Raw genomic sequence first — 21,133 nt, 5'->3', positions numbered from 1 at the left:
TGTTAAATTTATTCCCCCGACAAGTATAACTTTAGTTTTTTTGAATCCTTTAATTAATCTTGTACTATCAGATATTATATTAACATTAGCTTCTTTCATAATCAAATAAGAGAAATATTTCTTATCTCATAAAATAGTGTGTGTTGTGGCACTATCAATAAGGTACATATTATCATAATTGATGTTGGATCCAACTGATGACTGGAGAATTTCTATATTTTTCATAAACAAAAAATACATTATACAACAACAACAACAACAACAACCCAGTGAAATCCCACAGTGTGGGGTCTGGGAGGGTAGAGTATACGCAGACCTTACTCCTACCAAGGTAGGACGGCTGTTTTCGAGAGACCCTCGACTCAAAATTATTTTTTTTACGAAGGATAACATAATATCAAACATAAAAAAAATAACTATTTTTATCCCCAGTTAGATAATCAATTCTTCAGTCAATATTTATAAAATCTTCAGCTTCCAAATAAGTAATATTTGGTAGATCTTCGAAAGCATCATCTTTATAAGCAAGATTCGCCTTAATATCTTCATATTTATGTGAGGGAGTTGCTTCATTATTAGGGCTGGGCATAAAATACCGAAAACCAAATTACCAAACTGAATCGACTATTTTTGTATTTTGGTATTCGGTAATTCGGTTCGATATTCGGTACTGAATTATAAAATTCGGTATTTCGGTTTCAGTATTCGATATTTGGGAAATATCGAATATCGATTTTTTTTAAAAAATTTTTACAACAAAAAAATTGGAAAAAAAGAAAAATTACCAAAAAGAGAAGAGTAAATAAGAGGAAATCATCCCATTTTTTTATTTTCTTTACCATTTTCATTTCAACTTTCCCACGTTTACAGCATACTATATGCACACTTTCAAACACGTACATTATGGATAACTGCTAAAATTTAAATTCATGTACATCTAAAAATTATAAATTATAATTTCAAATTTGTGCAATTGGTTAAGAATTCTAATTTTACTTTGCATGATTCACCACGTCAGTTATATACATAAATTGTTTGGTAGTTACATTGAAAACAAAAGATTCCAACTCTTTCATATCTTTGCAAGAACTAATTAATAATTAGTGCAGTGATGTAGAGTTTTTGGATAATTCAAAGAAAAACATATGTATAAAAATTATGTGTGATATATTAGAGATTTTTGTTTTCACTCTTTTTCGTCATTTTTATTACATGGTAATAGTTTATTTATTCTGTATCTATTCATAAATTATTTTCTCTTTGTTTACGATGTATCATTTCTCTTCCGTAGAATGTGGCTTCAGAGCAATTTCGGCTTCGGTATTCGGTAAGTTAAAATGCATATATTACTTAATTATGGTGTAGTAATAAAAATATAAGTTAAGATATGTATTCTTTAGGTTAATGTAAATATTACATGCGGATAAATTTTTATTGTACATTAATTATTAAAAAAATATGGTATTACCGAATAGGCGAATACCGTATCGAACCGAAGTTTGATTTACCTATTATCGAATTATCGAACCGAAGTTTAAAAGTTCGGTATTTGGTATATACTTTGAATTACCGGTTATCGAACCCGAACTTTGAAAATACCGAATCGAATACCGAACGCCCAACCCTATTCATTATCATCATTTCAAAAATTCAAGTGTGCCTCTACATTATTATCTATTCTTTTGAAAGAGGCTTGATAAAGTTTCACAAAATGATCGGAAGTACGACATTCACGTGTCCAATTATCCTTCATACCACACCAGTGGCAAATATTGGATTTACTTATGGAAAGATTATTTTGAGGAACTTTATTGTTCTCATATTTATTTCCATCATGATGACGATAATTGTTTCTTCCTCTACCATGTCCTCGCCCACGTCCTCTACCATACTATTTTTTTAATGTAGTGTGAAAGCAAACGACATTCTCTATTTTTATTTTTAATTAAAGAAAAACAACCGACATTAAATATATATTTTTTTTAGCCTAAAAATACGTTTTTTTTAAAAAAAGAAAGTGGAGCAATTCAATCGCGAGATGAGGAAAACAAAAACAACAATGATACATACATTTTAAGAAAATAGAACAATTTAAACAAAAATATTTTAATGTAAGCAAATTTTAGAAATTTGACAAAATTGAGTGCTAAAATATACATCACGAAGTAGGCAAAAATAATTAAAAATAAAATAAAATTATAGTTGAGAAAAAAAAAGAAGGAATTCTTAAACCATAAACCCTACAGAAAGCATTTTAGCACGAAGCAGAGAGAAGGTGGAGAATTACCTGTCAAGTCTGCTACTTCCGGCAGCTGCATTCTTGCATTTCCTCTTACTTTCAGAATGTTTGCTTTCTTGTCATTCTTTAAATATTGAAATTATTGGGGCAATGTTCAGAGCTGCTGCAGCTGTTGCTTCATCAATAAGGTATATGCGCTTTGCTCATAGTTTTATTCTCAAACACTTTCATGATTCAATATACTCAAAAGGAACACAAAGTTCACTAACACTTAAACATTGCTTCTTGTCAGGTCATCAACTTCCAGGAAATTGGTAAAATATCTAGTATGACTGTAATTGTAAATAATTGATTGGGTCAATTGGGTGTATTGCATTTATGACTTATTTACTTGATTTTTTGTTTTGTTTTGTGGTAAAGGTTTCTAGTAGGATTATTTCCAGCAGAAATTATGTTGCCAAGGATATCAGTTTTGGTAGCCACGCACGGTTAGCCATGTTACAGGGGGTCAATGAGCTTGCAGAAGCTGTAAAAGTCACTATGGGACCAAAGGTAATTAGGATTTATGTTATGCCTCTCTTGATCTGTTGCTTACAGAATCGGTCACTGATATCGTATACTAGGAAGACAATTTGAATTAGATCTTAATGTTAATTGGAAAAAGTAAACTAATCAGATATGTTACCAATATGAAACGTATGATACTGATTATGGAGCTTAGCATTTCCCTTCTGATTTTTACATTCTCTTAAATTTTTACTTAATATGAACACTTGATGAAGAACACATTCATATACGTGAAAATGTTTCTTGTTTCGGAATACTCGGGAAGAACAAAGCCATATTAGACACTTAAACAAAAAAACAAAAAAGACAAAGCCATATTGGGCAGAACAGGATAGACTTTTGAGTTTCAGTTTTCATCAGTGATTTGTGGAGGAAACTTTTCGAACATTTCTTTTTTATTCACACACCCCAAAAAGGATGCAAAAATGGTGGTTGCTTAGTTTACCAATTTTAGTTATTGGGTAAAAGTCGTTATAGCACTAGAGGATGCTAGCATTTCAATTATCTTTGTCACCCTTTTCTTCTGAAAGGTTCAATATGCTGTAAATGACTTTCCTCCAAAATTTGAATTAATAATAGAGAATATCTAGAACATCTTGAATCTTGCATTTTCACAAGGTCTCTTTATTGAAAAGAATAACTTGAGTCATCATCATACTGAAGACTATTCTTCGCCTTTTTTGACACAATCCAGGGTCGTAATGTGATTATAGAGAAAAGCCCTGGGAATCCCAAGGTCACAAAGGATGGTGTCACTGTAGCCAAAAGCATCAACTTTGAGGAGAAGGCAAAGAATGTGGGAGCTGATCTTGTGAAGCAGGTTGCTAATGCTACTAATTCAGTTGCTGGAGATGGTGAGACCTCTACTTTGGATTAGCTTATTTGTGAGTCATATAAATTTGTTAGCTTGCAGTAGATATTATGCCATGGTAAAGAAACTTTTATATTCATCACTTCTTTCCTGAAAAGAGATCTTTAGTGTATATTACAGTCTTGAATCTTTGAGGTGCACTTTTTGAGTACGATGATTATAGTTTGTGGGGTCAAGCTTTACACGTGTTCGTCTAAATTGAATGTCATGTGGCAACAGGTACTACCTGTGCAACTGTGCTTACTCAGGCAATTTTCACAGAAGGTTGCAAAGCTGTTGCTGCAGGTGTAAGCGTGATGGATTTGCGTAATGGTATTAACATGGCTGTTGATGCTGTTGTTGCTGACTTGAAGAGCAGAGCAGTCATGATTAGCACCCCGGAGGAAATTACACAGGTGAAGTGTTAATGGAGATATGAACGAACTTGTATCATGCTGTGGACAAACACATCAATCAATTGATCAATAGACTAACCTCAAATGCGAACCACTTGGGGATACCAAACTGGATGGGGCTTCAGACAAACACACAAGATATAATCTAATAAACCTTAGTTAAGCCTGCTTTCTGCAAGTCATAATTCAGTTTCAGGCAAAACCACTTCACCAGACTGCTCCCACAGTTCGATATTGCTTTCCCATTTTCAATTTTCCTGTTCTTTTTATGGTTTTCGCTCTTCGTTTTGCCAAACTGACTTGTCAACTGGGAAAAAATCATCTTCCTGAAAATATGATGAAATACTTTTTTCTCTTTCCATATTTTTTTTGTGGCTGCTTTCATTTTCCCTATTTACATTTTCCTTTTACTTGAGAGCACGATGTCTTCATTTGCTTTTCCCTATGTTAGAGCTAAAATCAGGTCTTTACAAGTTATGATCAACAATGATGCTGTAATTTGAATATAATTGCATGACATGTGAAGCGAACTAGTTTACGAACACATCTGTAAATTTGTGCATTCCTTACAACTTATCTGAGAAGACTAGTTGAAGGCTAGTGCTGTTAACTGAGAAAAACACATGGAGTTCTTACATGTTACCCCCCCCCCTCCTAAATGGTCCCCCTTTTGACGATGATATCTTACTTTGAATAGGTGGGTGCTGTATCTGCAAATGGTGAACGTGAAATTGGGGAACTAATAGCTCGAGCCATGGAAAAAGTTGGGAAGGAAGGAGTGATTACTGTTGCTGTAAGTAATACTGATATTAGTGTTTCTGATACAAATGCACTGACAACTTTTTAAGCTTGAAATTAAAATCTCATATATTTTGAATTAACAGGATGGAAATACCTTAGATGATGGGTTGGAAGTGGTAGAAGGCATGAAGCTTGGCCGTGGTTATATATCTCCTTATTTTGTCACGGACTCAAAGACTCAAAGATGTGTATGTAATATTTTCTACTGCTGAGAATTTTCTGAATTGGGGACTTGGGAGTTTTAGACGTTAAAGTGTTGACTGAAATTTATCAAAAATGTCTGGTCAGTGACTTGAAGTGTAGAAGAATGGCTTAATGATGCAGATGCTAGCAACTTTCATTATTACTGCAGAACAACATTCTCATGATCTTCCCCAAATCCTTCCATTTCTTAGTGGCAATTGGCAACATTTCCTCATTTGTTCCTGACTTGCAAGTCAGAAAGTAGTTCTATCAGCCAACGCATACGCCACATGACACAACTATCTATATATCCTATATCAACTTATAAAGTTCATGACATGATATCCTGACTTGCATGTAAACAGGAATTGGAAAATCCATTGATCCTCATTCATGACAAGAAAATCTCAGATTTGAACTCGCTTGTGCGGATATTAGAGCTTGCTCTTAAGGTAATCGGTATCTTCTAAGAGTTTATGTGCGTGTGTGTTTGGGATAATTGATCTTCTAACTTTCTTCACCAACAAGCATGACACATATCTTTTCCTCTTCTGGGATAAAGGAGAGCCTTGTTGATAAAAAGCAAAGAAATATGACGCTAATTCAGAATCATTTATTTTTAATGGTGAGGAGAAACAGTCCTCCTGTTAAGAAAATAAGCAAATGCTGAAAAAAAGCTTAATGAACCATTTTATGAAGGGAGCCTTTCAGCCATGTTGCATGTCTGTAAGTGCCACATCCCAGAGAGCTTGTTTCTTTGTTAGGATAAAATATGTCTGTGCAAGTTACAAATGCTGAATCCTGCAGAAGTGAATACCAGTGAAAATGGAAAGGAATTGTTCTTTCGTGGGCAATGTTAGTAGCTCAGTTTGGTTGACTACTTAAATTTTCACCTTGTTAGTGAGGGTTCGATTCCCCACCTTGTAATCACCTCCCCCCCCCTTCCCTTTCCCTTCCCCTACCCCCAATTATGGAAAAATAATAATTATTCTTTTGCTATAAATGTAAGATAATCATCACAATATTGTTTTCTATCTCTATTGCAGAGAAGGATGCCTCTGTTAATTGTTGCTGAAGATGTGGAAAGTGATGCATTAGCTATTCTTATCCTAAACAAGCATCGTGCTGGGATTAAGGCATTGAATTTTCTCTAATTGTTATCATTTTTTGTGATCATGTTTCAGCATATAAATTTTGAGGATCATTTTCCTGTGTTTATTTGTAACTAGTCCCTCTACCCGCTCATACCCAGAATATCATTTATTTCAAGTTACTTTAAGGTCTTCCATTAACACTGTCGTTTTGGGGTTAATAGAAGAGCCAACTTTGGCCTTGTTTTCATCTTTTATCATATTGTTTCAGCATTTAAGTCTAAGGATCATTAGTCTGCACATTTTTGCAATTACTCCCTGTTGATAACAAGAGTTTCATGTTACTTTTAGGTCTGTGCCATTAAAGCTCCTGGTTTTGGGGATAATAGAAGAGCCAACTTGGAGGACCTAGCAGTTCTTACTGGAGGAGAGGTACGATACCCGTTTCATGCTCTAATTTATTGTTGGTTATCACTATAATTTCAAATTCGTAATGTTTTGTACAGGTCATTAGTGAAGAACGTGGTTTGGATCTAAACAAAGTTCAATTTGATATGCTTGGTACTGCGAAAAAGGTTTGTGTATTCACTATTCAGTATTTTTTTTGTCTCAATTTGAAGTGTTTATATACATGCAAAATATACAACTCTCTTTTTGAGCAGGTTACTGTTTCCCTTGATGACACCTTAGTTCTGCATGGAGGTGGTGACAAAAAGCTAATTGAAGAAAGGTGTGAGCAGGTAGTGATGCTTTATCCTTTTCTTTCATTTTACGGTGTTATGAAAATTACTGTGGGTGTTGTATCCATTCCTTTGTCCCTACTTTGTCAGACCTTTGAAGAGCCAAGAGATGGCATTCTGTCATATATTTTGTATTTTTCTCTTTGAATTAATTTATTCTATTGTATTTCGAAATGCTTATGTGGAAGATCTGAATTCCCTGTGGGCGTATCTGGAACAGAGAGTCATTAGTTTTATTGATTTTTTGGTTAAGTATCATTGACAGTGCATGTTCCCGGGTTGAGTAAACACTGACAAGTTGTGCATCTCTGAACAGCTAAGGGTAGCCAAGGAAAAGAGTAGTGCTATGTTTGATAAGGAGAAAGCTCAAGAGCGTTTGTTAAAGCTATCTGGTGGTGTTGCTGTTTTCAAGGTATATTCCTCAGGGTTTGAGCATCCTACGTTTGCATTTGGTTACACTCTTAGCATCCTAATTGGATCTGCACACCATTTCAGGTTGGAGGGGCCAGTGAGGCGGAAGTTGGGGAAAGGAAAGATAGGGTTACTGATGCCTTAAATGCAACAAGGGCTGCTGTGGAAGAGGGCATTGTTCCAGGTTGGTTATTTTATTGAATGAATCATCTCTGCTTCTGTTGACCTGACAAAATGACGATGTTTCCTTAGGTGGTGGTGTTGCTCTCCTTTATGCAACCAAATGTCTTAAAGGCCTTCAGACTGCAAATGAAGGCCAAAAAAGGGGAGTTGAGATCATTGAGAATGCTCTCAAGGTTCACATCTTCTAGACTTTTATGTTCTTTTTGTACTAGTTCCTCTCCAATTGGTTATTTGCTGTACTGAATTCTTTGCCACTTCCCAGGCACCTACTTTTACAATAGCTTCAAATGCTGGCGCAGATAGTGCCTTGGTTGTAGGCAAGCTCTTGGAACAAAATGATCTGAATCTAGGATATGATGCAGCTAAAGGTTTGTGCCCTCACATCTCATTAACTCAATTTATCTGATCGCATTGTGGAAATGTTGCCTAATATTCGTAAAGTGAAAATGTTCGGTCAACTAGTTTGATATGAATAAGCACAGAATTTATTTGTTTACCTAAATGGTAGCTTTGTTTATATTGGTAAATTAGTAATCTTCAAGACATGTTAAATAAAATAATCCACCCTCTCTCTAAGTGAAATGACTCAGTTGGGACTTGGGAGTGCAAACATTCAATCTTTGAGTTGATTTTCAGCATCAGATCAATAAATTTTGGAGATCATACTTGTACATTCAGAAACTATATAAATTGGAGTTTCATATATTTAAAAACTCTTCAAAGAAAGTAGTAAATAAAACAAAGTTGTTTGATCATCATACTTGTTGCATCTAAATGGGGACATCCGAAGTGCTATTGTCCTAATTGTAGAGAACTTCCCTGTAAAGAGTACATTTTCGTTTTGTTCTTGGGAGCAGTACATTTATGGGATTTTAGTTTGCCCATGCATATAATGGCTTTTTCCAGAAAATGTCCTCTATGTAAGAGTCGGAACATATGTTTTAAAAGAAACTTGACAGGGGCATCTACTTTTTTGTTACTAAATTTACACGCTGCTCTAACATACATTTGAGAAATCTAAATGTATGCTTCTGAATGGGCATATAATTCTTGAAAAGGAAATTACAAGTTTTATTTGCACGGCTTAATTGACTGCTATTTACTCGTATTTCTGTAAAAACATATATTGGTGCTCTTTTGCATAAGCAGGTACCTACGGTCACATGGTGAAGTCTGGAATTATTGATCCCCTGAAAGTAGTTAGAACAGCATTGGTGGATGCTGCCAGGTAAAGATCGGATCATACCACATTCCAGTAAAACACTAGGTAAAACTTTCACTTGTATTAACAACGAGTGGCTATATATACTGCAGTGTCTCTTTGCTATTGACGACAACTGAGGCTGCCATTGTGGACCATCAAGGAGAGAAAAACCCACTTGCAAACCGTATGCCAAACATGGGTGGCATGTACTAGTATAGAGAACACAGATGAAACAGTTGATGATCGTATTGTGGCTGTGAGGAAGCAATCCTAAGTCATTCCGCGCATGGTCCCTTCATACAAGTTTTAGTCCTTTTTTGAAACTTAAATGGTTTCTGGATTAGGAAGTTATGTGAATTGACCACAAATATTGAAGAGACTGTTGATTGTCCCAGTGTAATAGAAAGTTTTTGTGTGGGATTCTTATTGCTCAAGGTCTCATTGAGAAATAATTTGCTGCTACTGTTTATTTGCAGTGTATTTTTTGTTGGAATGGAATTATGTGAAGTTCAGTTGGTTCGAGCCCAAATCAATAAATTTAGTTGAATTCTCTATATCAACCATAAGAGATTGTAAATTGTAGTAATATTTTAGCTCAATTGGAATTAACTATTAGTTGAGTGATTGTTTGAGTAATCAATTCAAAATATATTTGCTCTATGTGGAAAACTATGGAAAATGACTTTATTTAAGTTTTAATATTAACATACTGATTTAATCAACCAAGCACACACGAAAGAGACGATAAATGAAGAGATCATTGTATTGAGAAGTTATGTCAGCCAAGATTGTCCCACGTTGTAATTTTATTTTGCTAATTAATAGGATTGTAGTAATTAATTTATAGTTGCATTACTTTACTTTTTATACAAATAGAATAATTGATTCATATTTCATGAATCTTTCGAATCAAGTGTCTTAAATTTTTTATTTTAAATTTGCTTAAAATGAGTTTCTCTTTCTATAATTAGTAATTTTCTAACATTAAGATTATACGTGACTTTTTTAAAATGATAAAAATTAAAGAAAATTTCAATACATAATCATATCTTTAATTTAAAATCATAAAATTTAATTTTTAATTATATTCTTAAACTTCATATCTACTAACTAAGATACGTAAATCGAAACAGAAAAAGTAACAACATTTAAGTTTTGCTAAATGAAACTAATGTCACGAAAATTCACATGTCCAAATAAAAAAAATGGCCGAATACATTGACTGTATACTTAAGGAACTATATTGAACCTGCCCTGGAACATAAGGGACCATTTTTGCTATTTTCTGGCCTATATAAGACACATTACATTACACATGGAGCTCTAGAACCCGCCAATTTCCTGAATTTCCAATGTTCCTTACAAAACCCAAACCCTGCCTCTGCACAAAGTAAAAATCAGTACAACTCCACCGGAAAAAATTCACCGGCGGAGACGACGATGTTAATCGATAAAGTGGAATTAGCTAAGGGAAATGAATCAGCATCACCTGCTTTCAAATCGCCCTTCACCATCGGCGATGAAATCGAGGTTACCAGAGAGGAAGTGGGATATAGTGGAGCTCACTACGAAGCCGTCATTGTCGAACCATTGAAGCCAACGGCTCCATCTACGACCCCTAAATGCTTAAGTAAGAAAAGGGGATTTTGGGTTCAGTATAAGCATTTGTTATCTGACCAAGGTGAATCCGTACCTAAACGTGAATTCATCAGAAAACAGTCCCTTATACGACCGGCACCACCGGTTGCGAAGTGGGATCAGCGGCGGTCTTTTCGAGTGGACGATGTTGTTGATGCATTTCATCTTGCAGGGTGGTGGCCTGGGGTTGTTGTTTCAATTGTTTGGGATGATGGTGGTAATAATGGTTGTAGGTTCCGGGTGGCTTTCAAGGACCCGGATGAGGAAATTGAATTTGCTGAACATGACTTGAGGTTACATCTTGATTGGGATGGTGGAAATTGGGTCCGTCCATGTCCGCCTCATGAAAAGGTACTACCTTTGTCCCTTTTTTTTTTGTTGATGACCATGGTGTACTGCTTGCGCACACCTCTGCTAGTTCACGGGATATCTGCCACCATGCAACTTTGTCTCTAGAACATATAAGAAGAAATCATCTAGTGTTTTGACCTTATGATTCTCAATCTACTTTATTGAACACTAGGTCACAGACTCACATCATTAGGTCCCTTTTGTCTTGTGAAGCGCTTTACTTTTTTGCCGAATGCCACTTTTTATATTTAGAAATAATTTAACTTCGTGTCCATTTAGATACGTTACATAAATTGGGACGGAGTGAGTAATAAATTTTATCTTCAATTTGCTTGTGTTTATTGAAGATCAACTTGGCCAGAACTTTGAACTAATTAGCAAAGTTTTCTTTATACTGTTTTTATGCAAGGAAGTTGGATATTTGCAAATTCCATGCAACAAAATTTTCATATCTGAACATGGAATCTTAATAAAAAATTCACTAATTTGAAAATTGACAACCAATTCGAAGACAATTTTGATGATGTACTGTATGGTGTTCTTGCTAGGGTGGTTGATGTGTTTCCTTGTATATGCTGGGTGGCCATTTCTCGGTTATTTACTCTATATTGTGCACTTTCTCACTGCTAGATATGATTTGGATTTGCATCTGCTAATTAATAGATTGTTCAGCAGACTCTATCTACATTTGCATCCACTAATAAATAAGTAGTGTGAATCAATTTGGAGCTCAAAGTCTTGGTCACTGGTAGCTAGTGTAGTATTTGTTATTGTTGAGTCCCATAGCGGTGCGACGAGTAGAAATCGGTGTCTTTATTTAGTCTTGGGCAATTCTTACCTGTTGAGCTAGCTTTTAGGATTGAGTTAGGCCCAAAGTCATTTTTTTATGATGGTATCAAGGCTAGACCCATCTCAATTCATGGTTTAGTGATGTTGGCCCCATATTAAATTACCCACACTCCAGATGTCCAGTGTTGGGCGTACGAGGGTGTTGAGTCCTACATTGGTGGGATGAGGAGAAATTAGTCTCTTTATATGATCTTGGGCAATGCTCACCTCTTGAGCTAGCTTTGAGGTTGTGTCAGGCTTCTTTATCAGTTAATATGTTTTGATTGGACCTCCCATATCACTGATAATGATCCTTATGCCCATATTGGGTCAAAAATATTTTTATGTTCCCTTATCTTTACAGTTTAATTAGTGCAATGATTTATTTGCTTGTCCAGTTTATGTTTCAGGGAGAACAAGCCATTTTGTGTAGAAGAATATCACTTGCTAGTAAGATGGTGGAGCATGTAATTGTTAGTTAGCATGGCGTCGATAATGATATCTAAGTTCATCATGTTCTAGCCTAATTATTTACCTGCTCTAAGTTCTATGGATATCTGTCTGTGTTAATAATGATGTTACGTCCAAATCTTGGGAGTAGTTGTCTATTGTGAGATAACCACAATTTGGCTAAAAAATTGACATTAACTGTATAATTTCCCAAGTTTTTGATATGTTTTCCTAACACAATGTCTTGGAGATGCCATTGTACATCTAATTTTTCCCAGTTTTATTTATTCAAAATTTTACATCATTAAGCAATATAATCACTCACTCCTGTGTCAATTGTATCAGATGCCTCTTCAATTGGGAACTTCAAGTCCTACATTAAATCACATGATCAAGGGAACAACCTCTTCTAAGAAGAAACTGGAAACAGATACTAGGACTGATGAGGCACGGCCTCCAAAGAAGTTAAGAAGTAGAAAACATATTGTAGAAACTTTGGAGAATCAAGAATTACCTAGACCTTTTGTATCTGGGAAGGCATTTGTAAGTGGCTTCTACCATCTTATGCCTAGCTCATGCTTTTTTACTTCTGATGTTTTGCATGATAACTCATCAATTTTGTTTCTATTCTTTTTGAACTTCTGTAAGTCTTCTATCATTTATTTCTTTTGATAACTGTTTTGTCCGGGCTAGCTTGCCATACCTTGAATTTTTTCACGGGGTACCAGCTACCTCCCACTAGCACAAATATTGGGTAATTCTTGAGGCTTGGATAGCTGGGAAGAAATCATCAATGTTGTGCCTCTGCTGAGATTTGTACCCGAGACCTTATGGTTCTTAAACCTCTTCATTGAGTGCGATCTCCATGGTTCTTAACCCACTTCATTTATTTAAATATTGTTCTCAAATAGAATTCGTTATTGTAAATACTACTACGAATATTTATCAGTGGTTGTTTGCAGAGGTAAATGTTTTTCATGATTGAGGTTTTTGGTCAATCTTTTTACCTTCCGTGCTTATTTATATGTTGTCCATAAACACTAAGTAGTATTGTAATTAGTTTTATTAGTTATATTTGGAGATTTTCTTGGATACTCGAAATGAGGGAAAGGAGGGGGGATCCAAAATAAACATTAAGCTCCAACTTCAATAAACTTAAAGGCTACCCACAAAAAGAAGAAGATAAGAGCAAAATTAAGACGAATCAAGATAAATTCGATACATTTCTCAATGTTGTAAATTCAGTTCCATTGTAAAGCTTTAAAATTTTAAGAAAATAAAGCCAAAAATTAAGTAAAACTAATATACGATTATGAACATTTCTAAAAGTTCAAAAGTCAATTTCATTCTCAAGTGCACATCCAATTACTGCATATTTTGTTATGTATAAACCTCATTTCCCAACCAACTTATTTGTTCCCATAGCAATCTACTATAAAAAATTCATCTCCGAAAACAAATCTTCGAGTTTAAACTTTTGCATCTAGCCAAACTCATATGCTCAAACCGAACATGAAAACCATATTCCTCAAAAGCATCTAGCCAAACTCATATGCTCAAATTGACCATGAAAACTATTGATTTCATAGCTTTGAGGACTAAGATATTATCCCAAAAATCTGCCTTCCAACCTCATACCTAAGATAAGACTTTGTATCAAGGTACCCTATACATGAGCAGTTTAGTACTACATAAATGTACCTTACGTTTCCCTGTAGCCCCATTTCCATGTGTATATTCTTACTTCCCGGTGTGCTATATGTGGCATCATATATTCCGTCTTGCATCCCAAACAATATAGTGATTTTACAAATTTTAAAAAAACTAAGCTCCATAAAATCCAGAGGAAACTTGCTTGAAAAAATCGATGTTACATAAAAGACAAGAACATTCTTACACTCATTCTATTAAAACTTAGTGTACAAGGAAAGTTATTTTTTCTAGGAAAATGTTGATACTATATATATTTTTGTTTCTATATGTAGCATTCACTCACACACTTAATTATCCTTCTTGCTCATCATGCTATTAAGCTAATCAAGTTATAAAAGATAATTACATAGACAAAAGAAATTATGCACCATACCCTTTGGGGTGGCCCAGTGGTTTGGGCTTGGGACTTCCGTGTTGGGGGTCTCAAGTTCGAAACCCCTTGCTAGCGAAAGCAAGGGGTTTGTCTTCTGGGTTGAGCTCGTTACATCGGGCTTGCTTAGTGCAAGTTACCTCTCTTGTGTGGTTTGCGAGTTATGCATAGTAGTGGGGGTTTTACCCTTTACGCACCCAAAGGGTAGCGGCTGCGGGTTTTCCTTGTCATTAAAAAAAAAGAAATTATGCACCATAACCAAGTTTTTCATGCAAAAGAAGATCGGATGATACATAATGCAGTTTAGAATCAACCAAGATAAAAGAAAAAAACCCCACAATAAGAAAGCGAATGAAGGAAGAAAACACAAAATCACTCGAACAACACATAACTACATACTATCTTGTTTTCATCTTGTTATTGCCTTCAATCCTCAGACTTGTGAAGATTATTGTAATTACTTTGTACTCTTCTCTAGACTTCATTGTTGTCTTTTCACCAACTGGACACCACCCTCGTTTCCTTGCGAGAAGTTTAAAAATGAAAGTCTTTGCTACAATTCTTCATGATGCTGTGAAAAAACTAATTCAAAGGAAATTTTAGCAACGACAAATATTTTACAGAAACAAATTTCCCAAAAATAAAGCTAAGTAGATATTTAGTACTAATAAGCATGCATTGACCATCATAAAGAGCCTACAAAAACACATCAAGGTTTGAGACGACCACCCTTTCAAATTGCAACATTTGAAGATAACAATAACTAACCCCAAAATAGCTACAATAGATTTCTGGTATAATTTCGTACAGAACTTTTTTGCGATGCATTCTGTGCCATATCTGCAAAGAAGGAAAATTTGGTCGAATTTACATCCATGGAAATCTTAATATATCCAAAGTCAGCTGATTAATTTAATGAAAACCCTGCAAAAGAAATTTTGTTTTAATTAGTTTATATAATCCACAAAGATTCAACAGTACTTTACTATAGTTCTGAAAAACAAACCTTGCAAGATGAAGCAGAAGGTTGTGAAATGGGCAATTTCAACTTTCACTGAATAAAGACGTTCCGGCTTTCAAACATATTTAAGAGGAGACCGTGAAGAGATAAAAGAAAACAGGCAAGCAAACTACTTTCATTGTATAAAACGTTTGATCTTACATTTGTATTTTTATGCGTATCATAATTATCCTTATTGAAAAAAGGAGAGAAAAAGGACGTGTCTTTTTGGTTTTTGAAGGAGTGTCTTTTGGATTTGTAAAAATAGTATAGTAGATAAATAGGGAAAATAGGATTAAAGCCAAAAAGATGACAAAAACGAATGATTTGGTTTCTTGCTCAATGAGACGTGCCACGTCACCAGGTTTATGTCCCCAACTATATATTTATATAATTGAGAGAATGATCCTGTCTTAAGTAACAAGGATTTAAAGGACTTCTAAACCTAATTGATTTTTATGCTGTCTGCATGTTTCATTGCTTTATCTGTTCAAGAATAGCTGATACAGCATACCTATTTGTGATCTTTGGAACACCCAGGAAAATGTAACATGTGGGAAGCATTCAGAAGTTAGTTGATGTCAGAACAAAATTGGTTTGTCAATCTTTCTTTTAGTTTGTCAACCGTGAAAAAGAGACATTTTCGCTATTGCTTGACCAACCCAAAAGCACTTTAAAGGAGGTTGATTTTATTTTCCATTGAATTGATTCTCCTTTTACTCTTGTTCTGGTTGGGGTCTCACTGATTCTAGTCCTTGAGCTCATTGACCAGTGTGTTGAGAAACTTGACATTTTTACTTCAGAACCTTCAAGCATTAAGAGAACATGAAAAGTTGAACTACTGTTAGTTTTTCTACATTGTACCCAGCAAGTTTTTCTCTACAAACCTTCTCTTTTAGATCCTGCTTTCCCTTTTTGTGAAAATTATACGTTTCTGTGGTGAAGGGAATAAGATTCCCGAATATCTGTTCTTTCCTTCCTGTTCTCTCCATTCTCTTATAGTAAAAACCTGAATGTCTGATTTTTCTCTTTCCCAGCTCACTGAAAAATTAAAAAGAAAATAAAGAGATTAGATCCCAAAATCTTGTGATTTGAAGAACTAATTTTGCTTCTTAAATATTCTTCAATAATATTCTTTTTTTTACCCGTCCCTAGGAGCTTCCGGCTTTTTGCTCCCTTGGTGACTCGAACCCACAACCTTAAGGTTGGAGGTGGAGGGTGCTTACCACCTAAGCAACCCCCTCTTGTCACCCCTCTTGTCATACTTCATTGATCAAGCTCTATGATTACTGATAAAAAAAATCAAGCTCTATGGTTTGTTCTATGTTAAATCGAACTTCACTGGCTACTGATACGTTCAGTGTGTTTATCAACTTTGTTAGAATATTCAGATTATAACCTAATCAGCATTGTTAATAAATGACTTTTCATCTGTGCTGAAGCAAAAGTTGGTTTACATACCTTCGTATCTCTGTATTGGGGTTGGAATGAGAAAGGGAGACAGTTCGATAGAGCCTGACTCTTTTGGTGGTTTATGCTAACTTTTGCAGACTAGAAAATCAAGATTACTTGATTTTGTAGAAAGCCAAGATTACTTTGAAAATGTGGTTGATATGGGAATCCTTGTGCCCTGTGTCCACTCTCTCAAGCACACCGGAGATGAGGATGGGAAGCTAAGTAATTTTGAATTTCCGATTGTTGAGGTAACTTATTATTATACGGCTCATTCATCTGCATCTAATCTATCATTTAGAATCTGGGAACTGACAGTTGCATATGATACTTGGATACCAGAATACCATCACCTAGATGCTTTGATTCTACCTATACAGCATGGGCCTAAATAAAGATTTCAAGGATATAAAAGATGTCATTGATTAAAGTCTGAATAATCCATTGGCTTGAGTTTCTTTGCCTTTCTCCTCCATAAGTTCACTTTTCAGTTCATTTCTGATTTATTCTGGTGTTTGTTTTCTATTTTATTTTTTGTCATCCAGGGTAGCAGGGGTAGCAGAGTAAGAAGTACCGTGGACCTGTCTGACCATAAATCATTTGCTGTGACACAAGGTAACTGATTTCGGTGTACAGTTTTGTTCGCCTGTTGCATCATTGCATAATGTTTTGCTTGATGACAGGTTTGGAGAAACAAGTAGTTGAAAGCACTCTCCATGACTCGGTTAATGAACCAAATGCAACAAATCAAGCTGAGTTATCTTCAAGTAAAACTAATGGGATAAATACTTCAGCAGGTAAAGCATGCATTTCCGGTGCAATTTAACACAACATTTCTAGTGTAGTCGCGTGTCCTGTTTGCAATCGTTCATCTTAATGGTGTTTAGTAATTCCTATGTGTTTAGCTTCTTGTTTCAAAATTTGTGGTTTTTCAAAGAAATTTAATTCTAATGTTAATTACTTGAATTATTCCTACTAGTTTTAACTTTTATCTAGATAGCTTAATAACTACTTTTGTACCAAGAGATATTTAGAACTCCAAGCTGTCAGCATTGTTTGATACTATTAAAATATGAAAGAGAGATTTCTAAATTAAGCATCATCTATTTCTAAGTGCATGTGTTCACTTACAACAAACTGCAGTTGAACAGAAAAATATGAATATCGAGGTGTTTGTGCAAGACTGAAGCTAGTTATGGATAGGTTTGTGAGTTTGAGCTCAATTAGACCTTATAATTCGATACAAGCTCAACCTTGATATTATTTTAAGGACTTGAGAAGGAAATAATATATTTTGATACTTTCTTTTCCGGATAAGCTGGCCAAATTTCAATTATTCATTTTGGTATCTTCCTTAAAAATTATAGTTGGATAGTTAATGTTAAATATTAGATGGAAGATGATCACTACCAATCAAAGTAGTACTTGAGCGAGGTTCCTGAGCCGTCGAGTCGACAACTACCATTTTCATATTCAAATGCACTGATCATTTGAACCATTTCAAAAACTAAAATTGTTGAGACCTGAATTGCTCTGTTTCCACCTAAAAATCGCCTAAGCCGGTGCTTGCCATTTCTGATATCCTGCAGTTTCCTAGAATTTTTTATGTCATGATCAGGATTGGTTGATGTAGTCATCATTTGCAGGAGCCTCTGCTGCAGTAGTCCAACCATGTGCTGGGACCACTACGCCTGAGACTGAGCTGAGGTTGGTATTGCCATTTATAAAGAACTCCGCTCTTTGGAGAGAATTTGAATCCATGGAAGTATTTACAAAAATTCCGCAAAATCCACATTTTTCACCTGTAGCACAATATGAGGAGAATAAACGAGAAGAAGTAGCTTTACTAAAGATGACAAAGTATGTTTTCTTTGTTGAAAGGATACCAAAGTTAACTGTTGCAGAACTTAGTAGTTCAACTCTCATTAGTGAGATGCTGGACACTATCAAGGACTTGGAGGAGTATGGATTTGATTTTATTCCAATTAAACGTCATTTGAACGATTTGATGTTGAACAACGAGAAGCAAACTCAACTTCGAAGCAGGTTGGAAGAAGAGGTGGGTAAAATCAGAAAATGCTGTCTTGACAAAGCAATAGCTAAAAACCAGATTAACAAGATTGCTTTGAAGATAAAGGATCTAGAGAAAGAACTTATGTCAGCCAAAACCAAGATTGAGACGATGGAGCATCATATCAAGGTATCGGGATCTGTAAAGGGTGCCATTTGTGATGACATTCGCCATGTTGAGCTTGATTTTGAAGCAACAGTGGCTTCAGTGAAGCAAATCTTCAGCTGAAAGAAAACATCAGCTTTTGTAAATCTTCATATGAAAGACAACTGATTTCGTCAAAATGTTGGGAAGTTAAGAAATCCTTGCCGATTTCAGTTCTACATAGGAGTAGTATGTTTCTCATTAAAAACAAATTTGGTACAGAACTTCTTAGTTATGAAAACATATTTTGTAAATCAGTCTAGTATGTTTCCTTTAATCGTTGATAAGAGTACTTTTTGAATTACTTGCTAGAGAAGATTTGTGTAGTCGATGTTAACTTGTTTGGGGTCAAGACATAGTTATAGTTATTGTGCTTTTAACTCAGTGTGCATGTGTTGTAGTCGATGTTAACTTGTTTGGGTTGTGTTTTTAACTCAGTGTGCATGTGTCATGACTGCTGTACTACTGTCTCTGTATAAATGGTGAAGGTCAAAATGGGGAACTAATAACTCGAGCAGTGGTAAAATTTGGGAGGCGAAAGAGATTGTTGTTGTTGGTACATCTATTTTAATATAATTATGTTTGACTATTTAGGCCTGAAATTGAAATTCATATATATGAATGATTGCATGTGGTTCTTCTCATTACGATACAATTTATTGGATCCTTCTCTTATATGTGATTTCACTACTATATCTCAATATGCATGATAATTTGGTACATGCATAAATTGAATAAGCACTTGGACTTCAAATTAAATCTACACCCGATCCTAATGTAGAATTCTTCTTTGATTCTCTTCCATATCCTTTAGTGTCATATCTTGTTTCTATTTTAACTTTCAGTTACTCATCTTCGTCAAATTCACCAAACAAAAAAATGATAAAACTATTTATTTGTGTAGCTATTTTAATAAAGATAATTTAGTAAAATAAATGGTCTAATATCAAATTTTACTAAGTGGTTTAAACCTTTTGAATAATATCGTCGTTTCCCCCCTTTCTTATAGATATAAAACTTTTAGTTACATATATTTATATTTTCAAAATTGACAAGGATTAATTCAAGCTAATAAGATATTGGTGATTTGTTTATAATACATTATTTTGGATCTTGATATAAAAAACTTAATTTAGTAATATGAAGATTTCAATAATTTAATTTAAACTTCTAAAATATTTCTATTGTTAAAATTAGTTTAGAAGTAATTCATATTTTTACTTGTCAACTTCAGCAAACTCCTTTAATTAATATATATAAAAGTAAATTGTAGTGTTATCAATAATTAATTATTCGTAATTAAAGTTCATTTGATGGACTTTGAATTCGTTGATGTGGATTATAATTATGATCAAAGTTTTATTTGAGGGTAATGATAAACATATGAAAAGGTCTTTTGCTTTTTTCCTTTTAAAGTACTTTATTTCCTCAGTTTTCAAAAGCTCTATGATTAGAGGTTGCAACAAATAACAAAAAAGATAGACATTGATGAATTATTTAGCACTAAGGGGGCATGTACATTTCAATATCTGTTTAAAAAGTGAAAAGATGATTGGAAATCCAAGATGAGTAATTATTATTATTCTTTTTTTGGTTAACAATTATTACTATTATTCACATAATGAAGGGACCATGCATCATTTTTACTCTTTACAAGTACTTGAACACAGTAACACTCAATAAAGGTCAACTTGATTAATTATAGCTTAAACACAGGTTGATTAATTTTCACTTAACAAATGAATTTACTAAACAATTCTCACATACTCCTTTGGTTCCATTTTATGTGAAGCATCCAAGAGTCGACTTGCAGTATTTGTCGTGTGATTTTTAAATATGTAAATTTTAATTTTAATAATAAATAAATAATCTACACCTGAATTCATAATTAAGATTTAATCTTTCAATCCGAACTACTACTCACAAATTAAAACAAATAAAATTTGACAGACAAAAAGAGAACTTTTGAAGGTTGACAGTGAGGAAGGTTAGTAACATGACCAATTTTGACTGGTAGTTGGTTGGGAATCGGGACGTTGGCTAACTTGGGAGTTGGGGCGTCAGCATAGCATGCACTTAGAGGCGGATATTAGTATTCCACCGGTTTAACTGAATTTAATATTTTTTTTTTATAGTGAGTATAAATTTATATGTGATCACTTAGTAATATTTTTTTTACGTTGAACTCAATATTTTTTTTATAGTGAGTATAAATTTATATCTGATCACTTAGTAATATTTTCTTTATTTCATATTAAGTGAATTTTTGAAGATTTTTTTTATTGTTTAAAATAATTGAATTGTTCAAAATTTAAGATAAATGTTTGAAATTTTTTTCATATTTATTTTTGCCTTTAATGAAGTTTTTTTTATATTTTCTAGTAGATCAATTGCACTACCTGAGATTAAACAAAAGGATTATAGTGAAAAA

General features: G+C 34.3%; 2 protein-coding genes across 3 annotated transcripts; both read left to right on the top strand.

Moving 5' to 3' along the window:
- Positions 1–2,222: 2,222 nt before the first annotated feature.
- LOC129896151 (chaperonin CPN60-like 2, mitochondrial) lies at positions 2,223–9,239 on the top strand. Of its 2 annotated transcripts, none has more exons than XM_055971984.1 (18): positions 2,223–2,427; positions 2,532–2,553; positions 2,660–2,791; positions 3,501–3,660; positions 3,897–4,072; positions 4,770–4,865; positions 4,957–5,061; positions 5,422–5,508; positions 6,103–6,192; positions 6,499–6,579; positions 6,654–6,722; positions 6,810–6,887; positions 7,204–7,299; positions 7,383–7,482; positions 7,551–7,654; positions 7,744–7,849; positions 8,631–8,709; positions 8,796–9,239. In XM_055971984.1, exons 1-18 carry the CDS (start codon positions 2,390–2,392, stop codon positions 8,896–8,898), a joined length of 1,722 nt encoding a protein of 573 aa, XP_055827959.1. In that variant the 5' UTR covers positions 2,223–2,389; the 3' UTR covers positions 8,899–9,239. The 2 variants fall into 2 exon arrangements, with proteins under 2 accessions (XP_055827959.1, XP_055827958.1); XM_055971983.1 differs by having other exon boundaries at positions 2,532–2,565.
- A 751-nt stretch (positions 9,240–9,990) lies between these two features.
- Positions 9,991–19,006, top strand: LOC129895122 (DUF724 domain-containing protein 1-like). Its single transcript, XM_055970778.1, has 6 exons — positions 9,991–10,674; positions 12,298–12,495; positions 16,586–16,738; positions 17,033–17,102; positions 17,171–17,284; positions 18,134–19,006. Exons 1-6 carry the CDS (start codon positions 10,126–10,128, stop codon positions 18,784–18,786), a joined length of 1,737 nt encoding a protein of 578 aa, XP_055826753.1. The 5' UTR covers positions 9,991–10,125; the 3' UTR covers positions 18,787–19,006.
- Positions 19,007–21,133: the final 2,127 nt, after the last annotated feature.

Source organism: Solanum dulcamara, chromosome 7 (genome assembly GCF_947179165.1).
Source record: "Solanum dulcamara chromosome 7, daSolDulc1.2, whole genome shotgun sequence".
Lineage (NCBI taxonomy): Eukaryota > Viridiplantae > Streptophyta > Magnoliopsida > Solanales > Solanaceae > Solanum > Solanum dulcamara.
This window is presented reverse-complemented; position numbering and strand designations above follow the sequence as displayed.